At 39.4% G+C, this 17,234-nt stretch overlaps 1 protein-coding gene across 33 annotated transcripts in view; it reads left to right on the top strand.

Annotated features, from left to right (window-relative positions):
• The window catches only part of CAMK2D (calcium/calmodulin dependent protein kinase II delta), a 120,343-nt gene that overhangs the window by 91,075 nt on the left and 12,034 nt on the right, over positions 1 to 17,234 (top strand). For 5 of the 33 annotated variants that reach the window (XM_068188328.1, XM_068188329.1, XM_068188327.1 and 2 more), the window contains 6 exons: positions 1,586 to 1,623; positions 3,145 to 3,177; positions 7,013 to 7,072; positions 8,674 to 8,715; positions 11,248 to 11,296; positions 14,858 to 14,941. In XM_068188328.1, the coding sequence (XP_068044429.1) occupies positions 1,586 to 1,623; positions 3,145 to 3,177; positions 7,013 to 7,072; positions 8,674 to 8,715; positions 11,248 to 11,296; positions 14,858 to 14,941 (306 nt within the window). The remainder of the gene's footprint in view (positions 1 to 1,585; positions 1,624 to 3,144; positions 3,178 to 7,012; positions 7,073 to 8,673; positions 8,716 to 11,247; positions 11,297 to 14,857; positions 14,942 to 17,234) is intronic. The other 28 variants (XM_068188342.1, XM_068188341.1, XM_068188343.1 and 25 more) reach the window with 18 other exon arrangements.

Genomic DNA, 17,234 nt, shown 5'->3' with positions numbered 1-17,234 from the left:
TATGTGGAGAACTATTTGGTTTCAATATTTATGTACATGTTTCTTTAAATAAAAGCATGCAGTGGTACTGCTGCACAATACAGGCAAACTTATTTTTGTTCATTTTAGCTGTAAGACGTGGCCATGTGGGAGGTCTAATGGTAGAGTTGGCTGATGTCCATAGTTATTAAACTGCATTTTGAGGGCTGATATATCAGTGAAGTCAGAAACATCAACCTGGCTTCACTTTTCAGGGTTTATTTCATGTAAACAACACAATAATGGACATTAGTCATTTCTGTACAGTTGCTGAGGTGATCCTACATTTTCTGTGCTGTAAAAAGAGCACTTAATGCAGATGTAGCTCAAAAATAAGCCACAATTACAAGAATTAGCTTTAAAGGTAAACCACATAATCAGTAACTCCCATATCCTCAGCCAGTCTGAGCAGCCTTTGGCGTGCGAGGTCCAATTGATTTGGAGTTTCGAGGTTATTTTTAAGATAAGGATGCCACTAATGATGGGAGCTCCATGTCAGGACTGTCTCCCCTACATACAGAACTACATATAGAACAGCATACATATAGAACTACATATAGAACAGCAATTTCTTACAACCTGAGCTGTGGAACACTTTCTGATGGGGAGATTGGGTCATAGACAACAATAAAACCCCAATAACGGCAGGCTTGTTGTGTAATTTATTATTCTTCAAGTCTTTGGCAGCGATTCATGAAGCATTTACGCTTTAGTGAATAGTTTATGTGGATTTGGTAGGTCAGCCAGCATGTATTTCTGCTGTGAATGTTTTCAGGTTCAGAGCTGTGCTGTGCTTGTTTGCACGTTAGCCTTCCAAATTTAGTAAATCGGAATTATTTGATGCCAGTTTTAAGTGGTGTAATTTAAAGTCTGGCATGTGAATAACATTATGGCAAATGAAATTTTGAAGAAATTTAATCGGTGTGCAACACGATTCAGAAAATAGCATGTTTTCTTCATTAGGAGCTGAAGCAAAGCCTAGAATTTGCTATTATTGCCTCACAGGCAGCAACCTTCCAAAACAACACTTCGCTAGCAAATCATCCTTCCTTTCTTCCTTGCAACTGTGCTGCCCTTTCTCGCGAGGAGGCTGATGCTGTCATGGTGGGAAGTCCCCAGAGGGGCATTATGAATATTGGTACCATCATTGAGATAACAGTGGGCTCTGCAGACACCAGGTCCAAGTCCCTGCCATCAAAACAATACCTTTTCACAGTCATATCAAACTATCCCTATCATCCAATAGAAATATATTGCAGTTGAGGAAATGGATATAGCCAAAGCTGCTGCTTTTACACTCACCCTGCTTCCATTTCCTCTCTGCCACCAAGGAGCTCTCTCCTTGCAGAGCTACAGTCAACCTACAGCTTTAGTCAATGGAAAAATAAATGTTTGATAATCCTAAGGACTGGTGGTTTCCTAAAGATGTCATTCCCCATGCTCAGAAACAAAAGGAGGAAATAAAAACTGAACATACCTGGAGCTGGGAGGCACTGGGGGTTTGCTGCACAGCTGGGTGACTGCAGGGGAACCACCTGACACCGAAATTATTTGTCTCGTTTTACAGCAGCCAAGAGTTTACTGAAAAAGCCGGATGGAGTTAAGGTAGGTTAAACACCTGCTTTCCATTTCAAATATATATTCTTAGTCTCCACCTGTCTGTAACTTCTGCCAGGTTTTAGAATTGATTATTGCTATTATTTCTTGCCTTCGTAGATTCTGTTAGCACGTGCTTCTCACTAGCTATTTGGGGTGGTTAAAGTTAGGAGGAGAAGCTTTGAAATTAAGTAAAACAAATATTTGAAAAGCCAGCGTTCAGTAAGCAGAAGATAGAAAACTACTGGAAAAAAATGCTTTTTCTTGCTTTTTTAATGAAGAATGATTATGTAATTAATTGCTCAAAGTTATCAGTTAACTTGTAAATAATGGTTTGGTGGTGGGCTTTTTAGGCAGCAGTGTTTATGTGCAGCTCTGTTGCCTCTCTGTTTCCCCTTGACTTTCCATTAGATTTCGTGGAAGACCAAAAGTGTACGGGTAGGCTTGGCTCCACGTGAAGTGTGTTCTGCCAGATGTACTTGCTATATTTGGCAGAACTTGAGGGGTTTACTGTCTCAGATAAGCTCATCCTGACTAAGAGACCTTGCTAAGAAGGGAACATTTTGGCAGCTTTCGTACATGGTTTAGTGCTCCTGTTCTCACGTCACCAGACCCTGCAGGAGGAGAGATGCTTCACAAATGAATATTCTGAATAAATACTTTGGGGGAAAAAAAACACTCAGCATAAAATGTATTTTGTTTTTTTTTTTTTTTTTTCTCAGAGGACTCTTAAAAACTAGTATAATGCTTCAAGCTTTCATTATAAGATTCAAAAGATATTCTTCTGTGCTCTGTGTGTTTATTCAGAAGGGTGTCTTTGACCTGAATTTTAATTTTCTATTTAAACTTAATGTCTTACTTTAACAAAACATTATAAATACTTGCTTAAATACCACATTCACAGTATATTTGTGCCTGCTGTCTGACATATGTACACATTGCCAATCAAAAAATCCCGAGCCTGACTTACAGAGAAATGAGTACAGTACCATTGCATTGCTTCTCACTGCCAAGCAGTGGAGATCCCAGTCACATGGAAAAGCACACATTTGGAACAGTTCTATCACTGCTGGAAAACCCTGACCATGTTTCATTTTGGAATAGATAAAATTTATGCACTCTCTCTGACCAGTTTTCCTTTTTAAATATCATTCCTCCTACAGGTCTACAATGCTATTTGTTCTATCTCAATTATAATATGGGAAACAATTGTTGCCAAAATTTTGCCTAAATTTCACCTGTTGGGATTCAGTTCTTTGGTTTTCAGCACATGTTATGTGTCTGCTGTTAGTCTGCATGGTCATGTGGAGCAAAGGGAGTAAATGTACATCTGGGGAAGTCTGTTTTTGTCGTTGCTGTTATTGAGATGCTCTGTAGCATTTTTCCACCCCTTCCAACAGCTGTAGCTTTTTCTTATTTAAAGAAAAAAAAAAAGCCAAAAGAGAAATATACTGTACTCCAAGCATTGATACTGCATATCCAACCAGTCACGTTTTCTTCTTTTCCTTTCTCTCTGACTGGTCAATTCAGAAAAGGAAGTCCAGTTCGAGTGTTCAGATGATGGTGAGGATCTTTATCGACAGATTTTTTTTTTCCTCCTGTGAAACGTTCACACTTAGAAATCAAACAGTTGCATTTAGCTTTGTTAAATTACTGTGAGAACAGCAAGACTTTAAAGTACAACCTTGTGAATTTTAAGCCTGCAGTTGCTATATGCCATCCACAGTGAATCGTTCGGCCTCTCTTTCAAGCAAGCCTTTATGTTTTTTTTTTAACCTGGGGACATAAAAAGCAAAAAAAGTAGATGTAACATCAGCCAATGCAGCTGTTCTTAGTAAATAAGAATAGTAACAAAACAGTAATCTTGTAACAGCCTTCTTCATTTTTAAAATAGCCTTATTTTAAAAGCTAATATTATTAATATCGTAAAATGTAACACAAAACAAGTTGCACAGTGGTACAGTACTGCATTAATTGAGTCACTGTAGCCCAAGATGCCATGCTAAATGCCCAGGAGTAAAAAAGCAAATTTCCCAGCCTTCCTACACTAGTTTCCCAGCTAGCTTGCTCTGCAGCTCAGGGCTGTGTCCCAAGGTGTCCCAGCTGACAGTCTCAATAACTTGCCTTCCTCCTCAACCTGCTCTCCAGTCTTGTGTTCATTTGGTCTCCGTGACCCCACACAGTAACTTCCTCTGTTGATGTTTATGGTGGTTTTGAATGTGACCTTTGAGGCGTTTGTGAGGATGGGCTCTGCCTGCTGCTTCTGCCAGCAGAGAGAAGGCCAAGGGCCCTCATCCACACCTTTCACTGGGAAGCCAGCTCTCCTTGGAAAGCAAAAACTGCTGGTCATGTGCGAGCAGCTGTGCAATTATGTAGGTAAATCCTCTGTTCCTTGGGTGAATGCAGAATTCCAGTGACAGGAGCCACAGCGTCCAAAGGAGGGGCACCGGGAAGGTGCAGTGTGGTTATTGCCAGGATCCCAAACCTGAAGTGTGCATTAACTCTTTTTGACAGAAGTAACGTTTGAAAGGTAAAAGCCCCAAGATACGGACTTTATTTGTTAAAATATTCTCATATTCTTTGGAGAAAAGGCCAATACTAATACTAGAGTTGTGCCCAGCTGTTTGGAGTGTGGATGTGTCTGTCCGGCACTACTGTCACACCTCAGAGAGTGACTTTTGGCAAGTGATGCAGCAGTAAAACATTCTCCTTCACAACAAACAGAAGGTCACTGCATAATCACAAATCAGCTTTGAAGTAACTGTTTCACATGACAATACTGTACTCCTTTTGGAGTGGTTTTCCTTTGCTGTTAAAAATACATGCAAGATGCACCATGTGTTCATAGATTAATGTCTCTGTTCTATGAGAGAGAAAACATGTACAGCTTATTGTTGTTTTCTCGCAAAGTTTCAAAGGGTTTTACCAAGTTCCATTTACATGGAAGAAATAACACATTTGTTATTAATGTTTGAATGAATCACGTTCTCTCTCTCTCTTCCTGATGAATGCTGGAATCTCAGTATCTCGCTGAAGAAGTTTTGAATAGTGTTCCTGCAGTTTTCAGCAGTAGCTGTAATAAATATTGTTTATTTTCCTAGGGCTTTCATCAAGGTAGTATGGACCAAAGCCTGCTCTCCTTACTCAGGCAAAATTGGAATTGAGCTTTGACTAACCTGTTTTCCTTATGTACTCAACCAAGAGCACTCATTAGGGTTACCACTTGAGTTTTTGTATTAAGTTGTTTTTGTATTGAATAGGACTGTATGAAATCTGGTGAAATCTTCATTTCTTTCCTTATATTTTTCCTGTATCTCTATTTGCTTTTTGCTAGGGTCTTTTTAATCTAGTCTTTCAATGACTACACTGGTGCAAAAATATGAATCTGTAGTTATGCTACTCAATATGCAATTTTTGTCTTGCTTGGAAGGTTTAGTCTGCTTTCAAGCAGCCATGTTTGTGTTCCCACTCTACTAAAGATCTCTAGTAGAACTTTCATTTACTGAAATGGATGGGATTTTCTTTAAAGTTTTTTCCTGAGTAAGGAGTTCAGGGTTCTGTCCATCTCAGAATCCCATAAATACCAAAGCAAGTAAAATACTTGCCAATACTTAGATCTCCCCATGAAAGACTTGATGCATGAAGGTGTTTGCTCTCTCCCTGTCCTGACTTCAAACAGTCCTACAGCTTACAGCTGTAGTTGTGCCTAGAGAATTGAAATTTATTTGACATTAAGTAAGCCAAGTCAGGGTGTAATCACTTGCAACTCAATAATGACTCATATGTTCTCTTAATGATAATTTCTGTAGAAAGACCATTGTTTAAAAAAATAACTGCTCCTCATCCTCCTGCTGTAGAGCGTTGTCAACTTTGCTTTTAAATCAAAGAAAATTATTTTTATTCTTTACAGTAAAATGGTATCTATCACCAGTATTATTAATTAATATTTAGTGTTGACATAATGTTCCCTGATTAACTAACAAAACTACTTTATATTCTTCAAAGCCAGTTAAATGCTGGTTAAAAATTAGAAAAATTGCAGTCTGTAATTCATTGCTGCAAATCCTGCGGACGTTTCCATAATTTAAACGTATCCTAAGTAAGATTCACTTCAGCTGCAGGCTCAGCTCCTGAAATGCACAAGTCAGCTGCCACGCCTGGCCCAAAGTAAAATAGTCACCATAAAGTGTTGAGGACGTGGAGTCTGTGAATTTAATTTCTTTTCATTCCATAAAGTTAATTACGTTTTTAGAAAAATCCATTTACAAAACAATTCCAGGCATTTCTGGTTTTGTTTTGGACAGTTATTATTAAGTACTATGACTAGAAGGTTCAGTAGAACTTGGTTTTTTGGATCAAAGTCTTTTCAGATGATCTGCATCTATATACCTTATTAAAATAAGACATGACCAAAATGTCCACAATATTTTTTCCTCATAATTGTTAGAGAGGAAAAAATACATCTTTCAAACCAGTTTTTCAATATTTGAATCTTGCTTCTTAGTGCATGTAAAAAGTGACTCGCTACATTATTTTTAGTATTTCTGTTCTTCCCATACCCCATGGTATTAATGAAAGTTAAATCTTTAAAAATGGATTTAAAGGATCAGATACTTTGAAACTTCCTGCTGAGCAGTTTAATTTGAATTAATATTTTGTTCAGATAAAAGCCAGGAGGTATAACACTGTGCTAAGCTTAAGAAGTATCATGAGGACCTATATATAAAGTTAAACAGAGAGGTGCTGATGGCTGGAGTAAGACTACAGGTACCATCATGGGAAACCTCGCACTTCTGAGTCACAGTACCAGCACAGATAAGCTGCCAGTAATTTTCTGCTAAAAATAGCACCAAAAAAGCTCAAGGGGCACAAGTGTCTTTCTAGCATCCATCATATTTATTCCGAAGTGGAATTAGAAGCCAGTAGAACAAATTACAGATTCTTGAAGCACTACAAATACTCAAATGTTATTAATGGTAGGCATAATTCATTAGAAATAAAGAACTGTTGGGTGCCATGACCGAACACCATTGCGTGTCACAAAATGGCAGTGGCTATTTAGGACTTTGTTGCAACCCGTATTAATTCCTTATTCTTCTTAGATGTACTTAGCTGCTCTTAAGGGCTCTCTGTTAAGTGTCTCAGTTCATCTGTCCCTTAGCTAGATCTTGGTGCGGGGATCTGGCAGCGCGTGGGGAGGAGCTGCCAGCCAGCTCCGGGAGTTAGTGTCAGTGTTCCTGCAAGTTCCTAAGTTCCTCTTTCTGTATTCTTTATTTCCATATCTATATCTATCTATAGATACCGATACCTGTCTATAGATGTTGTGTGCAGAGATATAGATACGGTGCCTACCGCGATTTCTAAGGCCTGTCTGTTTCTGTTTTCTGCATACCTACAGATAAACAACAAAACCAACGTGGTAACCAGCCCCAAGGAAAATATTCCTACCCCGGCGCTGGTATACCTGGAATTTTCCTTCTCATGCTATCTGGAAGTTTTTGACTGTCTTCTGTTTGTTCTTCCTCTTTTTTTTTTTTTCTCTCTTTTTTGCTTTTTCATGCATTTACTCTGTTTGCTTTCAAAAAACAGGTTTTGGAAAACCTTTTTGTTTGAATTATGCTGTCTTTTTTTTGTGAGGAAATCCATTAGAGCGTATTTATTGACAGAAAATGTTAAATGGAAGCTGGATGCGGTAGAGTCGTAGCATTTGTAACCGTAGCTGAATTTTTTGCATGCTGTGCCAGAAAGTGAGTAGAATGCGCTTGGTGTTGCTCTTAGCTCTTTGCCTGATGACTGTTTCCACCTTCTAATGCTAACCTTTTGCACCAACAAAATTTTTTTAAACCGGCTCTATCATTTTCTCAGCTTTGTCTTAGTTAAAGTATTGACATCCAGGAGAGCTAACAGGATTATTACTAGGCTGCCATAAAACAGACCTTATTCAGATTTTCATTCCATATTTCCTGAAACTCAGCAGGACTTTGCAAGACTACTCTGGGATCACGAGGCATCTAGAGCTAAACATTTTGCTTGTTTCTCTTCCATTTAAATCAGCAGGAGACATTATTCATTAATAAGCTCTGCTAAGGACATATTAAAAATCAAAATGATGTTCCTGGATGTTTACTGCAGTCTGGCTTTTATTAACAGCCCTATTTCTAAGGCACCTGTGTATTACGGGCCTCACCAATGTAAATGCCAGTGCCAAAGTACATCGTGTTGTGACTTGTTGTTTTCCACGTGCATATAAAACTTTGAAAATGGGGTAGTTCACACACATTTGGTAGCATTTTTCCTCTGGAGTTTTTTTGAGCATCTGGCACTGAGGCATGCAGTAAGTTCTTCCTAAGGCCAAGTCAGGTTGCATGGAGGAGTTCATGGCAATGTGTTCCCAGATGGAGACATGCCCGATGGCCCATGCTGAAAGCATGCTGGCTAACTGCCATTTCAAAGATTATTGAACCTTTTTTTTAAGGTTAAAGGATTTGGGGAAATTACACTTTTAAATGACACGAAGATCTCTCTCACTTGGTTTTACACAGCTCTGCAAAGGCAGGAGTTGAGGGCAATCCATGCATTCCAAACCACAGTAGTGTCTAGGGGTAGTCATCCTTAATCCTTATCAATTCTGCTGTATTTCGATTTGATCACTTCATGCTAATAGAAGCAAACATGATTAAAGAGAACAAGTTATTAAAGCTTAAAGATTTGTGGCCGCCCTGCCTGCTCAGGTTCAGACAGGAAAGCCCACGGAGCATTTGGCCTGCCCTTGTCCAGAAGAGCCTCTGCAGGTCCCCAGAGCTTCAAAGCCCTGCACACCCTGGTCCTGAATAAGGTCTCTGCATGCTGCTGCATTAGGTGAGATGGCCTTTTTTGCTGGCTTGCTGTTGAGGAAATCTGTGTTAGAGACATCCAGTTTCACCCCCTGGCGACAGTTAACATTTGTTTTAACTCTTGTCAGTGTTCAGCATTTGTGAGCTGGCTCTTCTTGCACCTCACACCAATGAAAATGTACTTACCAACGGGAACTCTTTCTCTCTTTATTTTGTTCTCGCTCAGGAGCCCCAAACTACAGTAATCCACAACCCTGATGGAAATAAGGTATTCAGAAAGAATCAACTCCATCTTGCTTTTCCACACCACACATTTCATCCACTATTCCACAGCACAATAGGGCCATTTCAAGAATTTGTGAGGGAAAATCTCATTCCTGCATTTGTTACACCCGGTGTCTCTCGAGCCTGTTTTCATCCGTGTCCATCTGCTGCGTGCATCCTGCTGCTTCTGAGCTCCTGAAGCTCTTGGGGGAGTCGGTAGCAATGGGTGGAGCTCAGTGCCCTGTGCAGCCCAGCTCGGGGAGCAGGGGGTCTCTCTCATTTCAGCCAGAAATGCTGCAGTCTAAGGGAAATCTAACAGTGCTGTTCTCAGAGTGTGGTGAGATGATCCCAGCGAGTTTTACGTGCAGTCGTCACCTCAGACAAAGATGTCATTTCCGTTTATTCCATCTGCTGTTTCTCAGCATGCTTATACACTGTGTTGTGACGTGTCTTTTGCACAGGACTTTGGTTTTCTTCCATAACATCACTGGGCAGTTTCCAAAAAAATTTCACATTTCAAGTGCCAAAGAGGTCTTTTGATTTTTACACGTTTTCTTCATTCTCTTTTCTTTTTCTCATGTATTGTGATGTTTGCGTCTGGCAGCTGATCCCTAAAATGTGTTTTGTTTTGTTTTTTTCATGCATGGACTTGAAAAGGGCCAGGAAATACCATCATTTACATTAACACATGTTCCTAGGTTTCCTGAAGAGAATTTATGCTTCAACAAGACTTTCACTGTTTGCAGTGCTGACTTTATTCACATCCCATTTATCTAGTCTTAACTCCCTGTGGTTATTTCATAAGAGAAGGAGTGGATCTGAGTGACGAAATTACGCATGCAGACATTCCTCAGGCATGGAAGTGCTGGTGGTGTGTGTTGTGCTTGTGTGTCCCAATCCTTTATGTCCCCTGCATCTGTCCAACACAGAACTTGTGTTTTCCTGTTACTACTCTTTCAGTTCCCCAAGTTTAAACCCATTGGCCACGAGCAGCCTGTGTTTGAGCAGCAGGCTGATCTTTATCGCTGAAGTCCACTAAAGCCCAGAAAACCTAGATAAAATATTGGCATGACTACATCTACTTGACTTTATTACATAATCTCAGCAACTAAGATTCTCAGTGTCCCAAAAGGTCACAGCAAACAAATGAACCCCTTAAGAGGAGAGTTCCTTCCTAAATTTATCTGAAAGACTGATCTTGTAGTATGGCAACTGGAGTGGATGCTTCAGTGTTAGAGGCTACATCTGCCCTGTGAGCTTTGCATGGTGTTTGCAACTCATATTTGTGTGAGGTTCTTGTTCACTTGTAAGTACTTTATCTAATATTTGAAGTGCTAGAGCATGATATGTCCATGTAGAGTGGAATGTCTAACACAGCCGGGACAGGGACAGCATGGTGGCTCATTCAGTTTTGTTTGTGTGTGACTTAATTCCTCTAGTTTGACTTACCAATGCACATTTGGGTTTTGAAGGTCTGAGTAATGCATTAGCCCTCTTGACCCTTCCTTTGGCTCAGCCTTATGAGGACACAGTAAATGAAGGGCACTGGCAAATTTACCTTTCATTATGTAATTGTAAAATCCTTTAAAGAATTAAATACAATACTAGTCCTGTCTTCTCTCTCAGATAAAAACAGATCAGTTAATCTTTCTTCTTATTGAGCTGCAAATAAAAAAAAAATTAGTTTTACTTTTCAAGAAAGTATAGAGATAAAAAAACCATCTAGCTTAAAACTTTCCAGCTCTCTGCAGCTGGTAGATTTGACAGTGCCCTGTTGAATTTGCCCATTATATTTCATGTTTCTGGTAATTAAGGAAAGACTGAGATACAACATTCTTGCCTTTTTAAGTGCAGTGGCTTAAGAATAAACTGTCTTATCGATGAGTCATTCCTCTGCATGACTGGTTGGTTGAAGAATACTGCTATGAAGATGCCTTAGTTTGTCAAAGTTCTTACCATACGTGCATCAATTCTCCATCTCTTTAAAAAGAAAAATCACAAAAATCAGTATAAAAATGAGGTAATCTGATCCAACATGCTTCAGATCACTGAGACTTCATTTGAATATACATTGCTTAAGTCACACGAGCAGGAAATCGGTTGTAAATTGTAGCTTGTGGAAGCCTGCATATTTAGAAGGTGGAATTGGAATGGAATGACTTATTTTGCACAGTTGGTTTAATCACTAAGCTTAAAATGGCAAGCATTCCTACTTGGCTGAAGTAATTCATACATTTCAGAATGGACTTTGTAGAGCTGGATGTTAAAGGAAAAGACTTTCCTGTACATTCCTGTGAATTAAAAGCATCAGAGTGCAGGAATTGTGTTTCTGTTCCCTCCTGTGGAGAATGGCAATGTTTGACATCCATTTCAGGTGGAAATGTCTCAATCAGTGTGTGACCATTTGTTTGTGAATGACATCCCACCCTGCTTCAAGGCTTTGCATGATTCCTGTAACTAATCCTGTCATTTTCCTAGGCACGCAAATAAGGCTTGGCTTGTTTTATGCATTCGACTCATATTTACTTCTCAACAGGAATCAACAGAGAGTTCCAACACGACCATCGAGGATGAGGATGTGAAAGGTATGATTTTACACTGGAAATGTTTGGAGCAGCAGTAACATGAGTTTGGTAGTTGTATTTCAGTAGGCCATTAAACACAGAACCCCATAATGAATCTTAGGAGAGAATAGTGTTTTTCCTTTTTTAGAAGAAATTACTTTTGATGTGTTTCAGACTTAACTGTAACTTTTCAGTTCCCAAAACATCATTTCCCATGATGTTTTGGGATTAAGAGTATAAAGTTACTGCTTTTTGACTAAGATATTAGTTCCAGTAATAATAGAAGTAGATTATAAATGTCTAAGTCAGTGCTTTGTAACTTTTACTTAGTTTATGTTTAGATGCATTTGTGTATTGGGTTTGGTTTTGGTTTTGTTGGGGTTTTTTTATGTCACCATTTTTATTTTTATTCTGTTCAGATGCCAGTGTATTTTTTTGGTTTCCTTTTGTTCTGTCCATACACTTATTTTAATCTTCTTTTATTCTTTTAAAAAACTGACATCAAAACTTGTTTTATAAACCTGAATTTGTAGCTTCACAGATAATATTTTTTTCCATTTTTCCCTGCTCTAAACATTATGCTGTGATGTTACACATACCTATTTTAATAGCATTATGTTTTAAAGCACAAAGGGTTTGAAAAAGGGAGTATTTGGTTTGTGTGTCTTTGATTCACAAAATAGATTGGCTTTTGGCCTCAAAGAACGATATATATGTACAGGTGAAACATGTGCCAGTGGTCGATAGTAAAATAAAACAGGGAGAATGGATGCAACAAAGTGATGGTGGTTTGAGTTACTGTGAAAGGAGAGAAGAATTAGAGGGATCTGCAGCTGATGCATTGGAAAATACAGTGTAATTTACCTTTAATCATAATGCTTTGTATTTCTTTTTTCAAACTATTTGATGCAGTTTAGCAACTAATCTTATGAAATGAATAATGTAATTATAGGGCCTCTGTGTGATGATGTAACATGGTGTTATTACAGTAGGGTTTTTAGAGAATTCTGTCTGAAGCTTACCGCACAGAATTGTACCTCAGGGGGATACAATTTTATGAAAAAGCAACAATTAAAATAATTTGCCTAATGCTTTTATATGGTTCTGCAGTATCATAGTTAAGGGCAAGCTGGATAGCCACAATACACGGTATTCCCAAACCAGAAAAGGGGATCTTGCAGTAAGCACAGGTCTGAGGAACAAGATCCTGTTTGTGTCTTTCCCTGCAGTGTACAGGTATTTAATTTTCTGTTTATTTAAAAGACAAATATAATCTCTCTCTTATTAATTGCTCATGAACTTGTTTGTTTTTTACTTTTTAGTATTCCTCTCGCACTTCCCATCTTTCCTCTGGAGAATGTTGTTCATATTGTTTTATTATAAATTAAAGCTAACAGTGCCCCCAGGGTCTAATTGGTAGAATGATTCAGGGAATAGGCAGTCCTGCAACCCTGACACCTACTATAAGCTCAAGCTTCCTGCTCTGGCAAGGCACTTAGGAAATATTATTTCCCCCCCACACCAAGCTTGGATGTATATTTTGTAGGAGAACAGTGAGCAACAGCCACTGGAGATAAAATACTGATAGGAACAAATGGATTTCAGAGGAAGGAGAGAGAATTCTCCACGTCCTTACACGTAGGCTCAAGATGACTCAAGATGTTTGTCACCACGTTTGAGACCTAGAAGGAATGTTTTGCACCTTAGATGATAAAGAACATTTAAGACGTTTTTGCTCTTCTTTGCAGCATGGAGTAGAGCATGGGAAGAGGCTCTGTCCTTCCCAGGAAGGAGCAGGGGGCTGTGGCTATAACTGAGCAATAGTATTAGTGTGTGTTTTATGGCATTGCAGTGTGATGCACACCTCCCAGGGAATGGCTCTGCAGAGGCGTGCGGGCTGTGCGCATTATTCCTGTTCCCAGCATCCCAACGCTGTGCGTGCGCTGCACAGGCAGGGCCAGGGCCTCTTCCTTTGTGCAGCCCACACGGGCTGGGCCTTTGTTCTTTGGTGTTGATTTGCCTCATTGCAGAGGTGTGGCTCCCACAGGCCTGTTTTGGGGTACAGCATCCCCAGCGCGCTCGTGTCTCATGTGCACTGTGGGAGCCAGTGCACAGGCTTGTCTGTGCCAAGTTTTATGAACGTTAGAATTCATTAAGACAGGGAGCAATTAAAAGTGTCTTACATCATCTGTCATTAGTGTATCCTCAGGATCAAATTCTCCTCCTGTCTGTCAGGGATGAACAGAGCATTCTCCTCTTGTGTCAGGATCTCACCCTGTTTTCACTTTTGAAGGCAGGTATTTAACTTGAAGACAGTAAAATCAGGCTTACTTTTCATTTTTTATTTACTGGAAATCTTAGTATCTGCAACTTTGCCTTGTTTATGTATACACTTAGCTCTTTCAGGACTGGAACATATTTCTTTTAGTAGAAAAGTGCTTGCCAAACAACAGTGAGCTTTAACTCAAGCAATAAGCTAATTATATCATTTGAGTCTGAAATGCCTTGAAGCTGTAGTTCAGGTTCGTTGCTAAGATAAATTTCTGACATTAACCATCGATCATGGGCTTATCTACATGACAGTGATCCCTCCTAAATATGACAGGAGCAGACAGGAAGAACATGCTGAGAACTGGCCTGTAGGCAATGCCTTCTTCTGGGATTGCTTGTGGGATTTCTTCTTCCTGTAGTAATGAGACTGGAACTACTGGGCAGCATCTCTGTAATATGGGTTTTATTTTTCAAGTAATGCTATGGTATAGTACCATTATTTTTGTCTGCAGATTTTCAGAAAGGTGAGTTGTTAAATTTCTCATGGTGTCTTTTTGCCCCCAGAGACAAATTAGCAAAAGCATTAGTAAGAATGATGCTTGGCAATGGGGAATTGCTGAGCTGTAAGGCACTTACAGATTTGACAATTGTTTATCAAAAGATTTTGACAAATTTGACCTGTGCTGCTTAATACATCTGGAAGGTACGTTGCCTCGAAACATTTAATGTATTTGTAATTAATTTTATATCTGTTGGCCTAATTTTATTTAACAGTAGAAAGAAAGCAGTTTAAACTATTTATTTTGGAATATACATTCCTTAAAAATCATTCAAATTTCTAAGAATAGTTTTTCCAAAACTCTTTCAAAGCCCTTTGTATCTGACTTCCGGATACAGGGGTAAATCTGCGCTGGCATCTGAACAGAGTCACTCACACCTATGACCTTTACAACTGTTCTTTGGCACCCACACTGCCCCTGAAAGTACATCACTAACATTGTTTGTGTGCTCAAAGATTTTCTAAGTTCTTGCTGCTTCTAACTAAATTATCATTATTTTTCTTTTGGCCTTCTTTTTTTCTTCCTTCACATGTACTTGACCCTCACACAGCTTTCACAAAGGAGGAGGACATGGAGAGGTTGAGTTCCACCCACCACTCCTCCTCTTCCATTGCTTCTTCATCCCACTGGTCACCACCTTTGCCGTGCCCCAGAGGCCGCTCCTGCTGCCAGTGCCTGCTGAGGAGTCTGATCACACTCTACCTCTTCATCTTTGTTTGTTCATATGTTGTGTTTCTTTCCATCAATTCAGCGGGCAAGTCCATGAGAAATGCAAACTCAGAGAGTCAATCGCTTGAGTCTGAGCTCTCCCACTCCACTCCTTCCTCTGTACTGTGTAAGTTGAGAGACTCATCTGTCAGATGATCTCCTTTGGCTCTCCTCTTCCCTCCCCACCATCTGACAGAAGCTCAAAAAAGGTCAATTGCTGTGATCTGCCTGATCTAGGAATGACCTGTGCTTAGCCTTTACAAAAGTAAAAATTTTTAGGTATTTTTTTCTTGTTATTAATTGTAAAAATATTTTCATCAGACGTAAGGTCCGAATAAATATGTCTGTATTTCAGAAAGCTGTATCTTGCAGGAGACATCTTTGCAGTAGTTTTCAGCTTAGGGAGAGAGATTTGCCTCGCCTCTTGCTTGGATCCTGGATAGGGCCTCAGCATTAATTACCTATTAACATTTATTATATCAGGTTCCTTTCTTGAGCATCCTTATTGATAAATCAGCCTTGAAGTTGCTGTGGCAGATGTTAACTTGCAGTGTTGATAGGATAACTGAGAAGTGTCCTCCTCTGCTCAGGAGATCTCTGATGATCAGTGACCAGCCGACCATAAAGGAAATCTCCAGTGTTAAAATATGAAAGGGGAGAGGCACTGTAGTGGTACAGTGTAAAAGACCTGGGTAGAGCATTTCTTGTTTGTAAATGAACTCAGAAATTCCTTGGAAGGGTGAGACCTTGTGAGTGAAACAGGGAATGACTTCCTGGGAATGAGGGTTCTGCGGGATAGGCTCTCTTAATGTATGAGTGAGTGTGTATCAAACAAGAAGTACAAATACTGCCAGCACAAACTGCTCAGAGCCAGGGAAAAGAGAGGAATTAATAGGAGAGATCTGGGCTGTGTAACAGGGAGGGTTGGCACGTCAGTAACACATGCCATAAGGCTTTATTCCATCCATGGTGCCTATCCACACAGTATCTTTACGTGCCCAGCATTTTCAGATCTGAATGCTGGCCGCCTCACATGTCCTGTTTCTCTGAACTAGTTGAGTGATTAGGCAGGAGCACAGTTTAAATAAAAATAGACACAGCAGCAAAGCTTGTTAATGTCTCACTCATCAAGACTTCAGACACCATTTCTGGATACAGTGGCCAGATTCCATGAAATTGTTGGGAAACCATAGTGCAGTGTCTTGTAAGTGCAGTGACCATGATGCAGCTTTGATCTGGGACTGTAGGTGATTTCTCATTCCAAAATAAACATTGGCCAACATTTGCTATGCTGTATAAATATTAGTGTAATTTTTTAGTACAGTCACATAAAGAGAGAACATCTTTAGGCATACTTGATTCCATATAACATAAATAAAAATATACTATGTATGGCATGTGGCAAGTTGCTTAACATTAATTGAAATAGACACATTAGTTTTGTTGGATCTGTTTTGTCAGTACAGGAGTGGAAAAGCTGTGGGACAATTTTTCAGATATTTGCCTACATAGCTAAAGAATTCAAATCTTTTTAAGGCAGTAGCAGGCTTACCAGTTTTCAGACAGGTGAGAGATACCAAATAACCCTGATAAAATTCTGCAGATCATCCATCCATTTCATAATTGGATGAATCAGAGTGAGCCTTTGAAATTGGCAGGCTCTAGGAAAAATAAGTACATGTGAGATGACAACTCAGATGTTTTAGTCCCTATCAAAGTTTAAGTGTGGGCTAAGAGATAAGCGCTGGTGTTCTGTGCACTCAGTCTTCATAAACTTCTTAAATGAGAAGTCCCCTGGAGCATGCCTTGTCATCTGATGGTCTAGATGGGTTTTATAAAGATCTGAGACCCAGTCAGTCATTTATTCATGCAGTCTGTTCTTTTATTTTCTTTTCAGAAATTATTTAGTTGGAATATTTGTGGCAGAAATTGTAAGAAAATTTATTAGCATAGAATTTTAAAATATTGGTGTAATGAGAATAATTTGTAAGAACATTGTGTAATGTAAAGCTGAACGAAATCTGGTACATCCACCCAGCCAGAACTTGTTATACAACACAGGGTAAAGTTTCTAGTATCTTCCTCTTTTTCTTTTGGTTATTTCCAGAGCATAGAAATAACTTGACTGGCTGTGTGCTTTCCATCTAACTGGTGTTTGCTGGGACAGTGTTCATATGGGAAGTGAAGCCAGGTTTCCTCTGCTGTGCCATTCCATTTTAGCAGACCGCTGTCACCTCAATACCAACGGTCCTGTTTTAAAACAACAGCACAACAGGGAGGATTTGTCCCCCTGGTTTTAACCCTCCTCCACAGTGTAGCTATCTGTGCTTGAGCTGGTTGTCTAGACTCCCTTTAGCCAATGCAAATAGGTCAGATGAGTCACACTTGTCTTAAAAATCTATTTTAGGATATGATGAATT

This window comes from Anomalospiza imberbis, chromosome 4 (assembly GCF_031753505.1).
Source record: "Anomalospiza imberbis isolate Cuckoo-Finch-1a 21T00152 chromosome 4, ASM3175350v1, whole genome shotgun sequence".
NCBI classification, from domain to species: Eukaryota; Metazoa; Chordata; class Aves; order Passeriformes; family Viduidae; genus Anomalospiza; species Anomalospiza imberbis.
The sequence above is the reverse complement of the archived record's forward strand: the minus strand, read 5'-3'. Positions and strand labels throughout refer to the sequence as shown.